General features: G+C 44.4%; 1 protein-coding gene across 3 annotated transcripts in view; it reads right to left on the bottom strand.

The window, feature by feature from the left end:
- Positions 1-16,030, bottom strand: part of zranb2 (zinc finger, RAN-binding domain containing 2) — a 47,781-nt gene extending 31,751 nt beyond the window's left edge. For all 3 annotated transcript variants that reach the window (XM_067990330.1, XM_067990331.1, XM_067990332.1), the window contains exons 1-4: positions 15,669-16,030; positions 7,103-7,155; positions 482-590; positions 12-94 (exon numbers count right to left, since the gene is read on the bottom strand). In XM_067990330.1, coding sequence (XP_067846431.1) covers positions 12-94; positions 482-590; positions 7,103-7,155; positions 15,669-15,739 — 316 coding nt within the window. In that variant the 5' untranslated portion in view covers positions 15,740-16,030. The remainder of the gene's footprint in view (positions 1-11; positions 95-481; positions 591-7,102; positions 7,156-15,668) is intronic.
- Between the last annotated feature and the right edge of the window lie 2,646 nt (positions 16,031-18,676).

Here is an 18,676-nt window from a genome sequence, read left to right as displayed (position 1 = left end):
TCCAATCTTACCAGTCCTTTCTTCTAGTTTGGCATATTTTGGAGTGTTGCACATGTTGCACTCTGATCTTCTTGCCCAATTCACATTCCCACAGCTAAAAAAATAAACAATTTAAATCATCACTATCTGTATTAATACCACCAGGGTATACAAACAACACTGGATTCTATGCTTATTTTCACATAAGTGAAGTTGAATATCAAAAAAATACTAGCACACACAACTTAAAGAATGTAAGCTTTTTTCTAAACTTGAATTTAACTCAATCTCAATACACTAACTTTTCTTTTACACTAAAATTGACTGCTTAAGCAAGCCCTATAAGGCTGTTAATAGTCTTCTGCCATAACTCACCCTGAACATCCAGCATATTTACAAGTAATTAGAATTACTGTAGTCTTCTCAGTTTGCTTTGGTTAAGTATTTAAGATACACACTTTTTAAATACAAGATTTCACACTGCATTACAGGATAACCTTACGTTTTACACTGCCAATCATTGGCACTGAAAAGGCCACGGCTCTTTTCTGCAAGAGTCTTTCCAATTTCTGTTCCTCCAGCCTTCATTAGCTTTGCTTCACAGGTTCTTTCTGAAAAAGTACAATACACCAAAAATATTAGAATCAAAATTTTCACAAAAATGTGACAACGATTTAAAATGCTGCAACTTCAAGCCTTCGCCATGACTTGCAGCCTACCATTTGCCACATGCCATGACAAGAGAGAGATCTGCTTGGAAAATTAAATGGATAAAATGTAAATATGATTGAATGTCAAAATAGAGAATTAGCACCAATTATATCTGCTGGATAAAGAGAAATATGGACTCTCCCAATAACACAGCACGTTTACCCAGACAGTGAGCCATGTAAAGGTACGTTCAGGTTAGTTGATCTCAGCTGGGTTGGTATTACAAATTTACAGATCTGTAGTAAATAATCTCTCAGGCTTAGAGTCCAGTGGTCGCTCTCATAAGCGATCTCATATCAGCCACAACGTGCATAGCACCTTTCCAGAATCTAGTTAAACAACAGCATGACCCGGTGGTTCGTAACAATGAGCCACCTCAATGTTTGTACTAAATACTATGACTTTGCATGTGCTGCCATGTGCATTCTCCTATCTTTTCAGAAGGAGGACTGATAAGCGCTCAAACAAGACAAGGCCATTTGTAAACCAACAAACTAACTTATTTCACATGAAATATGAATGAACAGAACATAGTTTTCCAGCGAGATATCCCATTTATTACTGCTTGTACCATAATAAAAAAACATTTTTGCCCTGTTATGTGTGAAACTCACTTTATAAGTTAGTAGTCCCTGAACTAATTGGCAGCATCCTTTTCTCTTACTGGCCACAAACATGCATGCCACAGCTTCCTTGCAGCGCCTCTCACTCACTGGACAAAGAGAAACATTCGTGTCTGGCTGTTCCAGGCACAGAATGTTCTAGTCTGACCTCTCCAGAAAACAGTTGACCTCTGACCCCTGCCTTAGTTCAGTGTTGAAAATTGGCTCGCCAAGCTACCAAAGTTACCATCTTGAATGTGGAACCCCCATCCCACCCACTCATGGTGCAGGTATTCATGGCAACTGCACGGTTTAGCCAAGCTCCCCCCTCACCCCCCCCCCACAGAATTAAATGAAACCCATTCTAAGATTTAAGATGCAAACTGCTATGCAACGTGCTCAACAACTCCCTATTAGCTTACAACTAATGTGGTATGCCAAAGTATGCCATTGAGAGTCTCTTGAGAATTGATTATTTGTGAATTGAATCTAAATTCAGCAAAATCATAACATAAATTAAACCAAAATTCCCACCAGGACAAATAAGTAGATATCCTAACACGTTACAGGTGGCAATAGAGTTACTACAACTGGCCTCATTATCCCTGGGTTAGGTGGGAGAGAATTGCTCTCCCTGCTAGAACTGTGCACTTGTAGATGTTGAGTCAAAGAAAAGCTCAAACAACTAAACCTATTTTCACAGTAGAAAAAATTAAACAGAGACATGGGGCCCGATTTTAGCAGGCCTGCGGGTCCCCAGCGGGTGGTCCTTCGGGAGCGTGGAAAACGCGGACGGCTAATTGAGTGCGCCTCCCGCGCGATCGCGGGATAATTGATCACATTAAGCCGTGGTTCCGGGTTCTCCGCTCCCCAGCTGCGTGCCGGCGGGCTGCGCATGCGCACTACTGTTTTCACGATGGAGGAGCTCCACTTAAAGGGGCAGTCCCCCAAAGCCCCTCCTGCTGCAAGCAAGAGGCAACACGGGATGGCGCAACCCAGGGGCAAGGCTGCGCCACGCTTCTCCGACCTCGCGCTGCAGCTGGAGGGTGTGAGGAGGAGGAGGGACACGCTGTTCCCGGCGGACGGACGCAAGTGCCCTGGCTCCGTCACCAGGAAGGCATGGGCAGAGGTGGCGGTGGAGGTCAGCAGCAGGGCCAACACCCCCAGGACATGGGAGCAGTGCTGCAAGCGGTTCAATGACCTCACTAGGTCCGGCAAGGTGAGTACACCAACGCACCCTCCCACAACCCGTCCCCACCATCACGCCAAACATATCACAACCCCTCCTGCAGAGCCACCACAGCGCTCCCGCAGCAATCCTCACAGCCACTCACTCACCATCCTCGCCGTGCCCGCAAGTACCCACAGTCCCTGTCCCCACCCGAACACTACCACACACCCCAATCCCCATGCAATGGGATGGGCATGTGGCACACGCATCCTCCCATCCATCTGCCCCACGCTCAACCCACCCACACCGATGCTTGATGCGTCTCACTATGCAATATGCACTCACTCACGCATCTGTGTTTTGCCTTGACAGGAGAAGAGATGCAAGAACAACCGAGAAAGGGCCCGCACCGGAGGGGGCCCGCCACACGTGGTCGAACTGACGGATGCAGAGGTGGAGGCGCTCGACCTCGCCGGCACGCAACATTGCCTCTCTGTTGCGGATGGCGAGTCTGGCGCTGCAGAAACGGCCGGTAAGGGAAAGCTGACACTCAACACTCATGATCGCGAGTGACTGTATCATCACCTGGCATCAGGCGCACCGTAACGTTTGTGCACATGCCTCAGTGCCCTCTGTTCTCTTGCAGGGCCGTCTGCAAGCGCTGTTTGAGGAGGGCGATTCCTCAGAGGACATGCCGGTCTCTGAGGGTGCATCGTCACATATGAGCCAACCATCCACCAGCGCAGAGACACGCACCTCGGTGGGTCCCCCTCGCCAACTAGTTGGGGTTGCACTTGGTGATTCACCGTGCACGTGTGAGCATGAGCAGACCCTGGTGGCAGGGGCAGCCGCGGAGGGTCTGCGTCAGTGGGAGCACTCATCTCCAGGCTCTGCTCAGCCGGACCCAGATGCTGAACCCAGGGGGCCACCAGTCAAAAGGAGAGTCGTCGTGGGGCACCAGCTAATTGCCGAGGTACTGGGAGAGGTGCCGCGCGCATTGTCCACAATTGCGCAGGTGATGGCGGGCATTGGTGGCGCAGGTACAGGAGGGTACCGGCGACAGAGTGTCGCGGGTAGGTGCGGGAGCGTCTGCGGTGGAGGATAGGCTAGCCTCCCTCGAGCGTCACGCACAGCTCCACATCGAGTCCGTGCAGGCCCTGACAACGGCTGTACGGATTCAGGGTGAGCAACATTCCGCCGCCATAAACAGGCTGACGGATACACTAGGGGTGGCCTTGCAAGGCCTCACACATGCAATCCAAACTGTCGTCCAGCAGGGTGGAAGGGGTGATGTGGGCCAAGGCCACGAGAGGGATGATGGTGAACGGGGACATGGAAGCGGGGACGCTTCTCAAGGTGCCCCCACGTCCCACCCGTTGCCCCCCTCTCAACCAGTACCCGCAATGGTGCCTCCTCTCCAGGTGGCCGAGTCTGCCCCTGCACAGGTGCAGGAGGAGCAGTCTGTGGAGGTGCCCTCACGGGCACAGAAACCCAGGGGCCGTCGGCCCGAAGCATCTACCCGGTCAGGGCAAGAACAGGAGCAACCTGCCACTACCTCTGCTGGAGCCACAGGGGTAGCACCACGTAGGGGTACCCGGAAACGAAAGCCAAAGGCGTTATAAGCACAAAGGGAATGCACCAGGGTGTCTGTTAATTTGTACACTTTTTGTTTATAGTATTGCACCATGTACATATTAAACACTATCGTTTTCACCACTCCTGCCACCTCTCGTCCATTCTTCTGCGGCCTGTGCAATAGGTGCGTTCCGTGCAGCCCATCATGACGGCGAACACCTGCTGCCGCCCATTGGGCACACTGCTGTGGGTGCAGGAATACTGGCAACACTCTTCAGTGGAAGGGGCTGGTATGGCCCCTCGCATGTGCAGGTGAGGAGATGCGAACGCCTCGCACTGTCTGACTCTAGGAGAACCGTTGACATACAAGTGCCTCCCTGGCCCGGCGAGCATCCCGGTGAGCGGCGCATGGGTCGTACATCATCCTCTGGCGCGTCCTCCTGCTCCACCTCCTCCTCGCCCTCCTCAATGTGGGTGGCGGGTGTTGATGGGGCCTCCTCCAGCGGCACCCCTCTCTGTTGGGCCATGTTGTGCAGGGCACAGCAGACAACTATGATTCGTCCCACTCTGAATGGTGTGTATTGGAGCGCTCCCCCAGAACGATCAAGGCACCTGAAGCGCATCTTCAGCAGCCCTATGGTCTGCTCAATTGTAGACCTGGTAGCAGTGTGGCTGTCATTGTACCGACGCTCCAGCTCGGTGATGGGGTTCCTCAGAGGTGTCATGAGCCACGTGTGTAGGGGATACCCCTTGTCGCCGAGGAGCCAGCCGTTGCCGGTGTTGGGTGCGTGGAAGAGGGGCGGAACGGTGGACTCGCTGAGGACGAAGGCATCGAGGCAGCTGCCGGGGTATCTGGCGCACATGTGTAGGAATCTCTGGCGGTGGTCACAGATGAGCTGCGCGTTCATGGAGTGATACCCCTTCCTGTTGAACAGCCCTGGCTCATGCGGAGGTGCCTGTATTGCGATGTGGGTGCAGTCGATTACACCCTGTACCCGTGGGAAGCCAGCCATGGCATGGAATCCAACCGCCCTCTCCATCTGGCTGCGCTCGTCCATGGTGAAGTTGATGTAGTGCGAGGCCCTGTGGAACAACCCATCGGTGACCTGCCTTATGCACTTGTGTGCAGACAACTGACAGACCCCGGTGATGTCCCCGGTGGCACCCTGGAAGGATCCGGATGCGAAGAAGTTGAGGGCAGTGGTGACTTTGACGGCGACAGGTAAGAAGATGCTGCTTGGTCCATCCGGGAGCAGCTCGTCGTTAAGGAGGCTGCAGATGTCGGCGACTACCTGGCGATTGACTCTGAGCCGCTGTATACACTGCTCCTCGGAGAGGTCCATGAAGCTGAGCCTCGGTCTGTAGACCCTGTGCGGAGGGTAGTGCCTCCTGCGACGCATCTCTCTCTGCGGTTGCCCTCCCTCCTGCTGTGCAGGTGGGTGTGCCACTGCACTGTGTTGGGCGGCTCCACGTCGCTGAGGCAGATGGCGTGGACTGCAAGGCTGGTCATGTTGTTCGTCCTCCGAGGATGTCAACGCACCACCCATCTGGCAGGTGTTGGTCTGAGGGGTTGTGCAGGGTAGGTGGGTGGTTCCTCGCACTGGGGCTGCGGTTTCACGTCGGTGTTTCCTCTGGCTTGGAGGGGGGTGGTGGAGGGCAGGGGCTGCCCTATGTGACGCGGTGGCCTCCTGCGTGGGTGAGGGCTCTTCCCCCCACCCCCCCACCGTGGAGTGCACCTTGGCAGCTGCCACAGGCTGCTGGCTGCAACACGTCCGGTTGGAGTGAGACTGTTTCTCCCAGTGTGTGAAACAGTCTCGGTTGAAGGTAAAATCCCACACTTCCTATTAAGACAGCTGAATCAGGTCATTTAATGACCTCAACAAGCAAGGTAAATACACTCAAGTGACATCCCGCTGGCTTTAATTGCCTGCGGGATTCCCACCAGCGGGGGCTGCGCACGCAACCCCGCACGTCAGCGCGGAACCCGGAAGTGGGCGGGATCGAGGCGCGATCCGGTGACGTACCTGGATATCGCGATTTTCGATGCCCCCCCCCCCCCCACCGGAACGCACCCGGAACCCGCTGGTAAAATCAAGCCCGACACAAGTCATCAAAATAATGAAAAGGTTTAGATAAACAAGCTAATTACCTTGGACAATGAACATAGAACTAGAGATCACATGTACAAAAAGCACGATTAGCAAAAGCTCTCCCACAGGATAGTGGATATGTGGAACAAGCACCCAAAGACGACAAGTGATTCAAGGCCAACTGGCACCTTTAAAAAGCTGTTGAGATTTCTACAGTTATAGCACTCCTTGATTTCCTTCGCCCCCAAGGAGGGCAGGGGAAGGAAGTGAGGGCAGGGGAAGGAAGTGAGGGCAGGGGAAGGAAGTGAGGGCAGGGGAAGGAAGTGAGGGCAGGGGAAGGAAGTGAGGGCAGGGGAAGCTGTGGAATTCATTTCTAGGGCTGGTAGTTGAAGCAAAAACATTCAAGATTAGATTGGATAAGTGGATGAAGGAAAAGGGGTTGAAGGGATATTGGAACAGGATGGATAAATGCAATTAGAACTATTTGCTCGCGTGGAGGTTTAACACCTACAGGGACTGGTCAAGCCAAATGACCTATTTCTGTGTTGTAACATATGTATTTCTATGTATGTTAGCATTCCTTAAATCATGGGATCAACATTAGCATGGGAGGGAAGTCCATGACCGAATACTTTTGTAAAGGAATCAGAATAGAACAGGCCTTAAAGGCAGAATGGTCCTTTCTTGCTCTCTATTTTGTAACAGTGAGCACGGGATCAGGGTTGGCCATTATGCCCCTTGGTATAATAGCCAGCTGAAACTTATTAAGGCTCACACGTATGTAAAATGACCAAAGTACTGCAGGGTGCTCAAGGCACTTTGTTCTGAAAAGCAATCAATACTTTCAGAAGGGAAGGGAAGAAAATTGTTAAGAAAAACATAAGAAATATTTTACTTAAACCCTTATATGAAAATCTGTCCAAAAAATATACAAAGTTTGATAATGCAACTAGATAAATACAAGCGCCACTTACCTTTTCCACATCTGTTGCAGTTTGCCCTTCTTGCAAAGTTGACATTTCCACATCTAAAAGACAGAAATGTAAAAACAATGAGTGAATAGCTTGCTACTAAGATACATGATAACTCAGGAATCAATATTATTCATTAAAATAGAACTTTAGGTGATTTCAATTTAAAAGTCACTATTTTTTGGAAGTACACTACTACATTTTTCCCCCAAACTTTTCATTAGTATGCAGAAAACTTCTCCATATCTAGCAAATCTATTTTTGATGGTTTTCTGTAAAGCTAAAACCAATGTTTAAATGGCATATTGTCCACAAAAACAGTCACTGATCTGGAGAAACGGTAAGCAACTTTGTCACTAGAATATTACATTGTTTTCTCTTAATATACAGGGAATTAATGTGGCAATAGAGGGCTTACTCCAGCAAACAGGTGTTTTCTGTGTTGAACTTAAAAGCCCAATATATTCCCATTAATTTCAATGGTCATCACTGTCTTTGAAAAAGACTTCAACTGTCTCTTCACAACAGTGACTCTAAACAACAATGTCCACATTAGCATTCATTTGACTGTGCAGATAAACTCAGAAATGAATTGGTGCTGGTATTTATGCTATGTAGAACTGACTGTATTTTGAATATTGTTATAAGATAAACAGTGTGATAAGTTGTTTGTGGAACTGTAACTCAATGTACAAAAAGCTAATAGATTTCTTTCAGGTATTCAAGATATCAGAATTCCAGCGAGAGCGAGAGATTTATATTTTTCAGGACAATCCTGCTGGTGGAAATGTGAACACCTGCTTATATTTAAAAAAACACTTCTACCAGTAGCAAACAAAAGCCCACTTAAAGTAAATCAATCCAACTTACTATCTTGAAATAATGTTTCCAGTTATTGATTAAAGTCTGTATACTATTCAATCATAATAAATTTTAAAAATACTATAGCATCGAGCAACATATAAAGTGACAATTGATCCCTATTTCAGGGACATATGATATATGTATGGAACAATGGTTCAGAACTGAACTTTCTCTTGGTGCTGTAGCAGTTGAATACATCTCTCTGGCTCCCTCACCCTTTGGCAATGCAATATTAATAAGAAATACAATACTAACAAACTAGCTGATCTTCTAACAATTATTTTTGGAAGGTGTGTATTTTAATTTCAACGTGATCTGGAATTAAGAAAAACTAAAGACCAGGAACTGGGTATAGAACTTTAAACAGGCTAATTTAAAAGAAATGAGGGAACAACTTCAGCAAATTGATTGGGGGACATTGTACAACACTTTAGTAGAGGAAAGTGGAACACATTTAAAGACACAAAATTGAGCATGCAGGATAAACACATACCCAATACAGCAAACTCAAGTTTGACCCTAAATGGATTAATAAACCATAAAAGTGAAATAAAGAGGAAGAATGACCTCCACAGATTTTACAAGGAGAAAGGGGGTGTGATTCATTGGGATGAGTAGAAGAGTGTACAAAAACACATTAAAAAGGTGTTCAGAGGGGTCAGGAGAGAAACACACATAGGTCGACAGAAAACCTAACAGTAACACGTTCTTTCAGTACTTCCACGGTAAGAGGACAGCAGTTTAAATCTCTCCATAGCCTCGCCCTTCCCCAACTCAACAACATCCTAACACACCTATTATGCATATTGGGGTCTATTATGCAGCCCCTGCTCCCTTGACAGCTGTGCCTTCACCTGCCTCCGCTATGCTCTGGAATTCCCTCCACAAAACCCTTCTGCCTCTCTCTTCCCCCCCCCCACCCCCTCCTAAAAATGCACCTCAGACCAAGTTTTGCATCACCCATCTTAATATATCCTTTATCTTGGCGCCAATTCTGCATTTTGAACGTTTTCCTAGGTTAATGCCACTATATCAATGCAAATTGTTATTCTAGTTAACTGCAAAGCTGTGGCAATTAAGGGTAAATCTTGGGTATGGATAAAAAAATTAGCTGAAGGCTAAAAAATAATGGATAATCATTAGAGGCACTGAGTGAGGGGCCCCAGGGATCGGTGTTGGGACCATTACTGGTTCTAATTTATATAATGACTTAGACTCTGAAGCCCAATGCAAATTGCTCAAGTTTGCAGATGATATTAAACTAGGAGGAGCAGTGGAATCAAAGGAGGCAGGTCAAAAATTACAGTACAAGTTGGATAAAACACACAAGTGGGCAGAACAATGGCAGATGAAATTTAGTACAGACAAGTGTAAAGTACCGCACATAGGAAGGAAAAATGGGCAACACACATACTCCATGAATGGTGCTGAAATCGAGGAGTTTTAGACTTGACACTCAACATGTCCAACCAATGCAGAGCAGCAATCAACAAAGTCAATGAAATGTTGAACTATATAGCTAAAACAATAGAATACAACTCAGAAGATCATGATTAAACTGGCAAGACCACATCTTCAGTAGTGCATTCAGTTCTGGTCACCGAGATACAAAGGGGGCATCGCAGAGAAAACAACAAGACTGATCTCTGATGTTAGAGGTCTGAATTATGAAAGCCAGGAGAACGACTTTGAAAGGTGGTGATCTTATAGAAGCAAGCAAGACAGTAAATAGTATGGAAAACGTAAATTGGGAACACTACTTGAGAGTAGAACAGGGGCTATACATTCAAAACTAGTAAAAGGTAAATTTTGGACTGATATCAAAGTTCTTCTGCACAGTGATCAAGAGTATTTGAGGCAAAAACCTGGAATAATTTAAGAATCAGCTGGATGCTGCACAGGGAAGGGTGGGAGGGGGTGGTGGATGGGACTTTAGGCTCAATCTGAATGAATGAACTAAGATTGGTCAAATGGGATCTCCTTTTACCCCAGGTTTACTCCCCTTAGTATTTCCTCCCAAGCTACGCATTTCCTAGTGCCAAAAGTTCCAACCAAGCAGGAACGGCCTCATCAATTGCCAGATCAGATCCTCTCACTCCTGTAAGACAGCTCGTGGTCACCACTTGCCACCTGCAGTAGAACATCCCTGCTTAGGATTCTAGCAATGAAGGGAAATTGAACCTATATCCTATAGGCAACGGCACTATGTTGGTGCTCCAACATTTTGCATCACCTTACCATTACTCATTTTGAGAACTGTACTTTTAGTTTTTATTTTTAAAAAATATTTCCCCAAAATATTTTGTTTATTTTGAACTTTGCAAAACCAGGTAAAAATCATAGGGATGGTGGGGGAGAAAGCAAGAGCAGAAATGCCTAATGATTCCCTGAAAACAGAGGAAAAAAAGTTATCTTACACACTTACACCAAGTTACATCAAAACTATGGCACACATTCGGCCCAAATGGTCTATGCCAGCATTTATGCTCCACAGGAGCCCCCTCCCTCTGTACTTCATCTAACCTTATCAGGATACCCTTCTATTCCTTTCTCCCTCATGTGCTTATCTAGCTTCTCCTTAAATGCATCTATGCCATTTGCCTCAACTACTCCTTGTGATAGCACATTCCACATTCTTACCATTCTTTGGGTAAAGATGTTTCTCCTGAATTCCCTATTGGATTTATTAGTGACTATTTTGTATTTATGACCTCTAGTTTTGGACTCCCCCACAAGTGGAAACATTTTCTCTGTCTACCCCATCAAATCCTACTATCTTGAAGACCTCCATCAGGTCACCCCTCAGCCTTCTCAGTCCCACCCTGTACCTTTCCTGATAAGGATATCCTCTTACTTCTGGTATCATCCTTGTGAATCTTTTTTGCACTCTTTCCAAAGCCTCGAGTTCTTTTCTATAATATGGAGGCAGAATTGTGCACAATACTCCAAGTGTGGTCTAACCAAGTTCTATACAAGTTTAACGCAACAGTTGAAAATGTGGTGCACAACTATTATTATAAATAAGAACATTATTATTTACTCAGTGAATTCTCTGTATTTGTGAATATGAAAAAGGAAACATGTTAATCTTTAACGCTGTTGGAATGTAAAGACATTAACTGAATGCACGGGTTTTTGGGAAGCCATAAGTTCAAATACAATTCCAGTTCAAATACAGCTTAAATTTTCATTGTTAAATTTGAGGATAGTAAAATATCTAAAGAAAACCTGTGGGGAAAAAAAAATCTTGGGTGGCAGGAAAGGCGTGTGTTTTTGGTAAAAAGCAAGTGGCCATCTAGTGGCTTTATAAATGGAAAATTCCTTTCAAGATGCCATTGAGGCATGACAGAATGGTTTTACCCCAAAAGAGTGCACGAGATACAGAGCAAGTTTAATATACTAGGCAACTTCCTGTGGCGTTTCACTTGGGGAAGTCGAGACCAAATGTAGCCTTCAGTTGAAGCCTGGGTTAGAGTGCAGGGGATAATTGAGCCAACATGTAGACATAATTCAGTCCCCATTTTAAAGTCAAACATTTTGTCCTTTATTTTTATGCAGTACTGGATTGGGGAGGGGGGGTGGACTCAAGGCAGTCCTAGTTGTTTCTCAATGGGGGAAGCGATGAGTAAAATTTCTCTTTAGCAGAGCAGTGGTGGCGGGAAGAGGCCCAAGTTTTTACTCTGCAGGGGAGGAAGAAAAGGCCTGAGTTTCAACTCATGGTGGGTGGGGGGGTTTAGGTTCTTCCCGTAAAGGTGGGGGGGGGGGGGGGGGGGGGCGCTGTTAAGGGATGACAGCTGCTGCGATATGGATGAACAGTTTGTACTTACGATTTGTGAGGAAGATGATGCATTTATTTAATTCTTCTGTTCACATCGGAGGATTTAAACATGCTTGCGTACCTGACTTTTTTTCCCCCCAAGTTCATTTGCCATTTCCGTTGTCTGAGGCAATTAGGTGAGTGGTTTAATTTTGGCAAAAGCAAGTGGAGGGGGAGTAAAAGTTTTATGAGGTACTAGCTAATTTTAGGAGAGCCAAACTCGAAGATCAGCTTACAGTGTAATAAGGTACACGCAGGATGGACCATTTAAAAACAAGTCCTCTACTGGCGGCTCTGTGTGGCTGACTGCAACTTTAACTAAATATTTGTTTTTGGAGATATCTGGGGATTTACATGCTGGTTTAACAGTTTGAACGGATGGGTGGGTTTCAGGAGGTTGTTTGTGAAAATTTCAAAATGTCTTTTTTTTGGGGGAGGGGGTGGAGAAAGAAACAGTAAAGCAACTTGTCAAGTAACTTCAGGGAGAGTCCCACTTTATTAAATGGGTCATATGATGAAGAAAGGAGCCACCAACGAATGCATGCTACATTTGGAGTGGAGGATATAGGGAAAATGCTTCCCTCAGCAGATGTGTTCCCATAACCGCTCCCCCCCACATCCCCTAACCATTAAGCTTCCCTGCTTCATACCATTCCCCTTTGAACTACCTGTACAAACGTGTATCCCCTCTTCCCCTTCATTATACTGTCACTCACCTCACAGTAACCCTGTATTCACTTCCACTCTCTCTTTCCTAAGGTGCCAACAGGCTAGAGACCCTCAACCAGTTTCCCTCCTTCCATCAGTTTTATCTGCTTTCCTCAAAGAGCCTTCATTTGCTTTCAAAATTCTTTAAAAATAATCAAATTAGACCATGGAAAGAAACCGTGCCTGCCGTTCTCTGTCTTTCCTCTCTCCCCGACTCACAGGTGTACATGATTAATATTGACCACACACACCTCCTTCAGCTTAATAAACTTTCTAAAGTTTTTAGAACATAAAATAAAAGCTACAGTGGCTGTACAATCAGAACACTCGTTTCTCTCACAAACAGCCCTTTTATTTTAAAAAATAAAAATATTTCTTAGATATGCCCTGATGGGCACTAAAGTATGAATATTACACTTTTTTTCCCCCCTCCACCCATCGATCCAAATTCTTAGTACCGCACTCCCCTTACAATTGCCCCAAGTACTCACTACCCTATTACTTCCTCCATTACTCAATTTCTCACTTCTTCACAACCATATTTCAAGTACCATCTACCCTTCAAAAATCTTCAACGCTTCCCTTCCTAATAGTCATTATCGACACAACTCCTCACTTCCCCAAACTATGTAATTACTACCAGGCCTGTCTGTAATAGCCTATTCCCACAAACCAGAACTTTGTATCCATCATAGCTAATGCCCCAACAAATCCAGAACACTGGAAACACTTTACAATAATGATCCATTTTTTAATAGATAATTGCAGAAATTATTCAGATCTAAAGCCTTATAGATACAAACATAAGCGATCTACTTGTAATTTGATTTCAGTTAACAAATGTTGAATAATTAAGCCTCTACTCAATTGTGACCAACATGTACAGGATTTGCATTTTGAAACCCAGCACTATTTCCATACCAACATTTGCTATTACACATTTGTGGCAAGTTAAAAAGGAACTATCCTTTTAAGAAGAGCTGGTAGGTAACACTTTGGATTTGTTTACCACCAAAATTCTGAGAGATTCCCAGCAGTATTGTTGTTACATGCTCAATTACTTTTGGAGATACTCTCCAATCGTACACCCTTATCTATACAAGCGCATCTGCAATAAGGTGCATGTTGTGTCAACTTTTCATTGGTTCAGATACATCTAACTACCATTTTGTGGGTTATTAAGCAACGTGCATCATTGGCGAATTAAAGAGTGTGGCCATTTTGGCTTTGCCAGCAAAAGGGAATGCTCAGTTTATAAACTCAAAAAATTATGTGGCATTAAGCTATTGGCTAATAATTACTAGATATTCAAATCATATTTCACAAGGAAATCTGAAAAGGCTACTCAGATATAGTCAGTTTAAAAAAAAACTTGTAGATTTCAAGAGAATGCAGAAAACTCAAATGGATAAAATAATGACTAAATAATTCCTGTTACCTTTACAGGAATTCATCAGTCAATATGCTGCCCATTTCAGAGGCACTCACTCAACCATCTCAGTTATAATAGGCCCTGCATTATTTTGATAAGACCATAAAATTAAACAATCACAGTAACCTTCATCCCTCTCCAAACACCACCCCCATATTCAGTCTGTTTCAACATTCCTAGATACATACAGATTTCTCATGCCTAAGTTTGACATAGGAAGAAAAATTAAACTGCCAAATCAATTAGATTTTAGATTTCTGCTTGCTGTCATGTTCCAGATGGTTGTCTGCATCTTTTGACAATGTAGTGTGTTGTGGACATTACATACACCACTCAAATCACATTACATAGCTGGCATAACTTAAATCATACTTTCCCAAGTAGTGATAATGCAATTTCACTGTTTTCGTATTTTTCTTGACATGTTTTTGCTTATAGGTGTACAAAAAAAAAGGAAGCTTAAAACTCAAATTTGTACAAACAGGAAAGGCCTCAATCCTAATCTGGAGTTGCCAAAGCACTTAATCCAAGGTGAACACGGCTGCAGAAAGGAGGAAACTGTAGGGTGAAAAATATGTCCACCACCAGTTCAGCTGCCTCCAGGTGTTCTGCCCATCAACACAGTTGAAGTAATTTTTGAAAAACATACCAATAACATGGGCAGTTTAACAAGCCCAGTTAAAAGTTGTTTTTTTTTGACCTACCAACACTCACTATCTAAGCCAACACACATGGATAAGGTACTGCATGCTGCCAATGTCTGTGGTACTGTACTTCAACAAGGAGTCAACCCCTTCAGGAGAGAAAAAAAATTGACTAAGACAAAAACTTTCAGTATGCATATGCAACACTTTATAATATGTGTTCATGTATAAGACTTTACTTAATCAGATTTATGCTACAACAGTCACTAAGACGTTCAAAAATATTTGTTTAATTTCAAGAACAGTTGGTGCCAACCCTTTTTTGATTACTAGCCCTTTCAATTTTGCCAACAATTTAAAGTAGTAGGAAAGGAGTCAAAATCATATCTTTTGTTGCCAACTTTTGGAAACCCTCTAAAAATTGTGGGCTTTTTACAATCACGCCACCTATATTAATGAACAGAATCCGAAATCTTGTGTTGAATTGACTCATTCACTACTGTAAATGGGGTGCAGTAATAAACCCACAGCTGCACAATATCAAACACGGCGAATGGAAAACAGCGCCGTGGTTGGGGCGATATGCACAACTTGGATTTGCAGGCAGAGGCACACATTGAAAAGGCTAGGCCCAGAACAAAAAGACAAATTGGCAGTTACACCGCAGCACTAGCAAGAGTCGGGGACCTAGGTGCAGGGAAGCTGCCTGGCAAAGGGGTCAGAGCCTTGGAGAAACTGACTTCAAAAAGCTGAGCACTTAAGGCCTGAGATGTAAAACAAATGCTGTTAGGAGTACTTAAAAAAGACACAGTAAAAAGGGTATCATTTATTACAATTAAAAATCAGTAAAACAATCAAAAATAATCAGTTAATGTCCACTTTAAGTGAGGAAACACTGTTTAGTGAGAGGCTCCTGCCCATTGACTAGACGGAGCGGGCGGGCGGGCCCGAAGCCCACGTTATTTACTCCGCCTGTGCTCGCACTATTCCAACCCCCACAACAACCAGCTCACTCACCCCAACCAGCAGCCCCGTCTCCTGCTCATGGCGCATTCGGTACTTACTATTATTACCTTTACCCTGATAGTTTGTTTTTGTTCTTACTTTTTATCCGGACAGATCCAGTCACCGTCGCTGACGCGAAAGCTTTTCGCCGACATCTTTTCCGCTTCCATTGAAGAGGCTGGAGATCGGGGAGCTGCGGGCAGCTCGCTAACAGAGAGAGAGAGAGAGAGAGGGGAGGAGGAGGAGGAGGGGGGGATAAACTTTCCTCCGGCGCTCCGATTCCAGCTCGCTGCGCACCACGCGGCCCGAGAGATCTTCTAATATTTGAGGAAGCGGAACATTATCGTTCGCCCTGAATTTACCGCTTTTTTTGTGTTCTTGGTGACCACCAATATTGACAGATTTTCCGCTCTGGCAGGCGGCTGATTCAAGAGCGGCCTGCTCGCTGCAACCCGCAAAGCCTCCCGGGATACTGGAGGAGCTCAGCTCCCAGCGTTTGATAGGCTGGCCCCGCCCACCGCCGACTCCAGCCTTCACTTCTGGAGATTGCGATGTTTAAAGGGACAGCGAGCTGATCAGCCTTACCTTCATCAAAAATTGTAAACAATTTTACAACACCAAGTTATAGTCCAGCAATTTTATTTTAAATTCACAAGCTTTCGGAGGCTACCTCCTTCCTCAGGTGAACATCGTTTACAATTGTCAACTCCAGTCCATCACCGGCATCTCCACATCATCAAAAATTGGCATTATGTTTTATATGTGCATATTAACCGCGTTATATTTCCTGAAAGGATGTACAGTATTTTTCTACTTTTGAAGTCACAGGGTAATATTACTCAGTTGTGTGCTTATTACAAGTTCAAAATACTTTGAAAGTTTTGTTGGTCTTGTCTGTATTGCAAAGCTATTAAAATATTTTTTTGAGAGGGAGTATAATCTGTTAAAGTGTCTTCAATCAGTCATTCCAGGGGAGGCATTCCTAATTGTGCTGGAGCTAAATCCTGAAGCAAAATTACATTTTTAAAGCTCACCTACACATGTGGCTTACCTCCTGCAATGTATCCTTTACAGTAAATATAATCAAAAACTATCTAATTGACTATTCCAACAAAAACTCACAGCATGTGACTCTTTTTACCCATATAGCCTATTTCTTTTAAATTTTAGCCAATTTTTTACCATTTTGTTAGAGAATGCTTATATACTTGGCCGCAGGATTAATGTAACAGCTCCCATTCTGCTTGAAAGCCATTGAAGGACAACCTAACTTTCACACAGTAGAATCAAACTCACTGTTGGTCTTTCTAGCATCACAAGTTGATAAGGCCATAAAGAATGCAGACAAAACACAGGCATTCATTTCTAGAGGAATAGGATACAAAAGCAGAGAGTTAATGTTCAATTTATATAGAACTGACATAACACTTGGAATACTGTGTACAGTTCTGATCTCCATACAACAAAAATGAAAGTGTAAAAAAGATTTACAAGGATGCTACCAGAATTGAGAGGATGCAACTATCAGGAAAGATTGAGCAGGCTGGGGCTCTTTTCTCTGGAAAAGGGAACAATTATAGGAGACCTGATAAAAGTCTTTATATTTATGAAGGGGTTTGACAGGGTGGATGTGGAGAAACTGTTTCTACTTGTTGGTGAGTCAAGAACAAGGGGACATAAATATAAGATAGCCACTAACATGTCAAATAAAGGATTTTGGAACAATTTCTTTACACAGAGGGTGATGAGAATGTGGAACTTGTTGCCACATGGAATAGTTGAAGCAGATAGCATTGACACATTTAGGAGATGGCTTGATACATAAATGATGGAGAAGGGAATAGAAGGATACAGGGGGCAAGGTTGGAACATGTAATTAGAATGGAAGGAGGCTTGTTGTGGAGCATAAACAACAACATAAAGCAATTAGGCTAAATGGCCTGTTTCTGTGCTGTAGATTCTATGGAATTCAAAGTCATTGATCAGCTTTATAAAATAAATTAAATGGTGCTAATTTACCAATAGTATGATTTTGAGCAAAATTTCTGTTCCTAACTTGATAATTTAATTTGTTGAAACACTACATACTGTCATAAATGATAATTATATTCTTTAGTATAGTACAAACTGCCTTCAATAATCTATAGGAAAATTGTCTGTCACTTTGCTATACATTCAAAAACCCCCTCTTTTTTCCAGAATAAAATTACAGCCCTGATCGGAGGGTCTGTGGGTGCCATGCAGTAAGGCAAGGGAGGTTGCACCTTTCTTTTGCAGCCTCGCATCAGATTTTCGGGCCTGAAGGTTCTCTGTCTGCTGTTCACCTACAGCACCTAAAAAGCCCCAAGGTCAGCAGCCAGACTCACTGTTGGCATCCTGTTTCTGCCCCTGTTTCTCAGTGCCTCGCCCTGCCAGGAGGCGGGCCTGCACCAGGCTTATGATTAATTCAGGTGCCCTAAGGCCTGGACATGCACAGTGAACCTCATGTGGCCTCTGTCTGTCCAGTGCATCCAAGGGGGTGGAGGAAAGGAATACTGCGGCCTATTTATTTTGCCTCCTGTATGTTGCAGGGCATGAACAATCACTTCATAAACAAACCTCATTTGTTGGATTTGCAAATTTAATTGTTGCATTTGGATGTGCAGCGTATCTTATTTTCCAGGATGCACCGGTACCATTCAGTCAGCTGTGCTAATGAAATATTTTTATTTAGCTTCCAGCAGTTTTTGTTAAGTATTATTTCTGCAAACACATGGGGGGTAATTTTAACCCCCACGAACAGGTGGGTGGAAGGTTAAAATAATAACTTTTTGGAGCAGGACCACATCCTGGCTCCAACTCGCCCACTTCTGAGTTTAACCCTGGCAGGTTTGTGTGCGTGTGCACAACAGACATCAAGAAGTCCCGCCCCCACTTAAAGCCGGCGGGCTGATACTTAAAGGAGCAATGTACCTCATTGAAATACTTGAGATACTTAATATTTTGTGTATTACACAATGAGTGGTTAGGATCTGGAATGCATTGCCCAAGAGGGTGGTGGAGGCAGATTCAATCATGGCCTTCAAAAGGGAACTGGATAAGTACTTGAAAAGAAAAAATTTGCAGGG

This window comes from Heptranchias perlo, chromosome 9 (genome assembly GCF_035084215.1).
Source record: "Heptranchias perlo isolate sHepPer1 chromosome 9, sHepPer1.hap1, whole genome shotgun sequence".
Classification (NCBI taxonomy): Eukaryota; Metazoa; Chordata; class Chondrichthyes; order Hexanchiformes; family Hexanchidae; genus Heptranchias; species Heptranchias perlo.
This window is presented reverse-complemented; position numbering and strand designations above follow the sequence as displayed.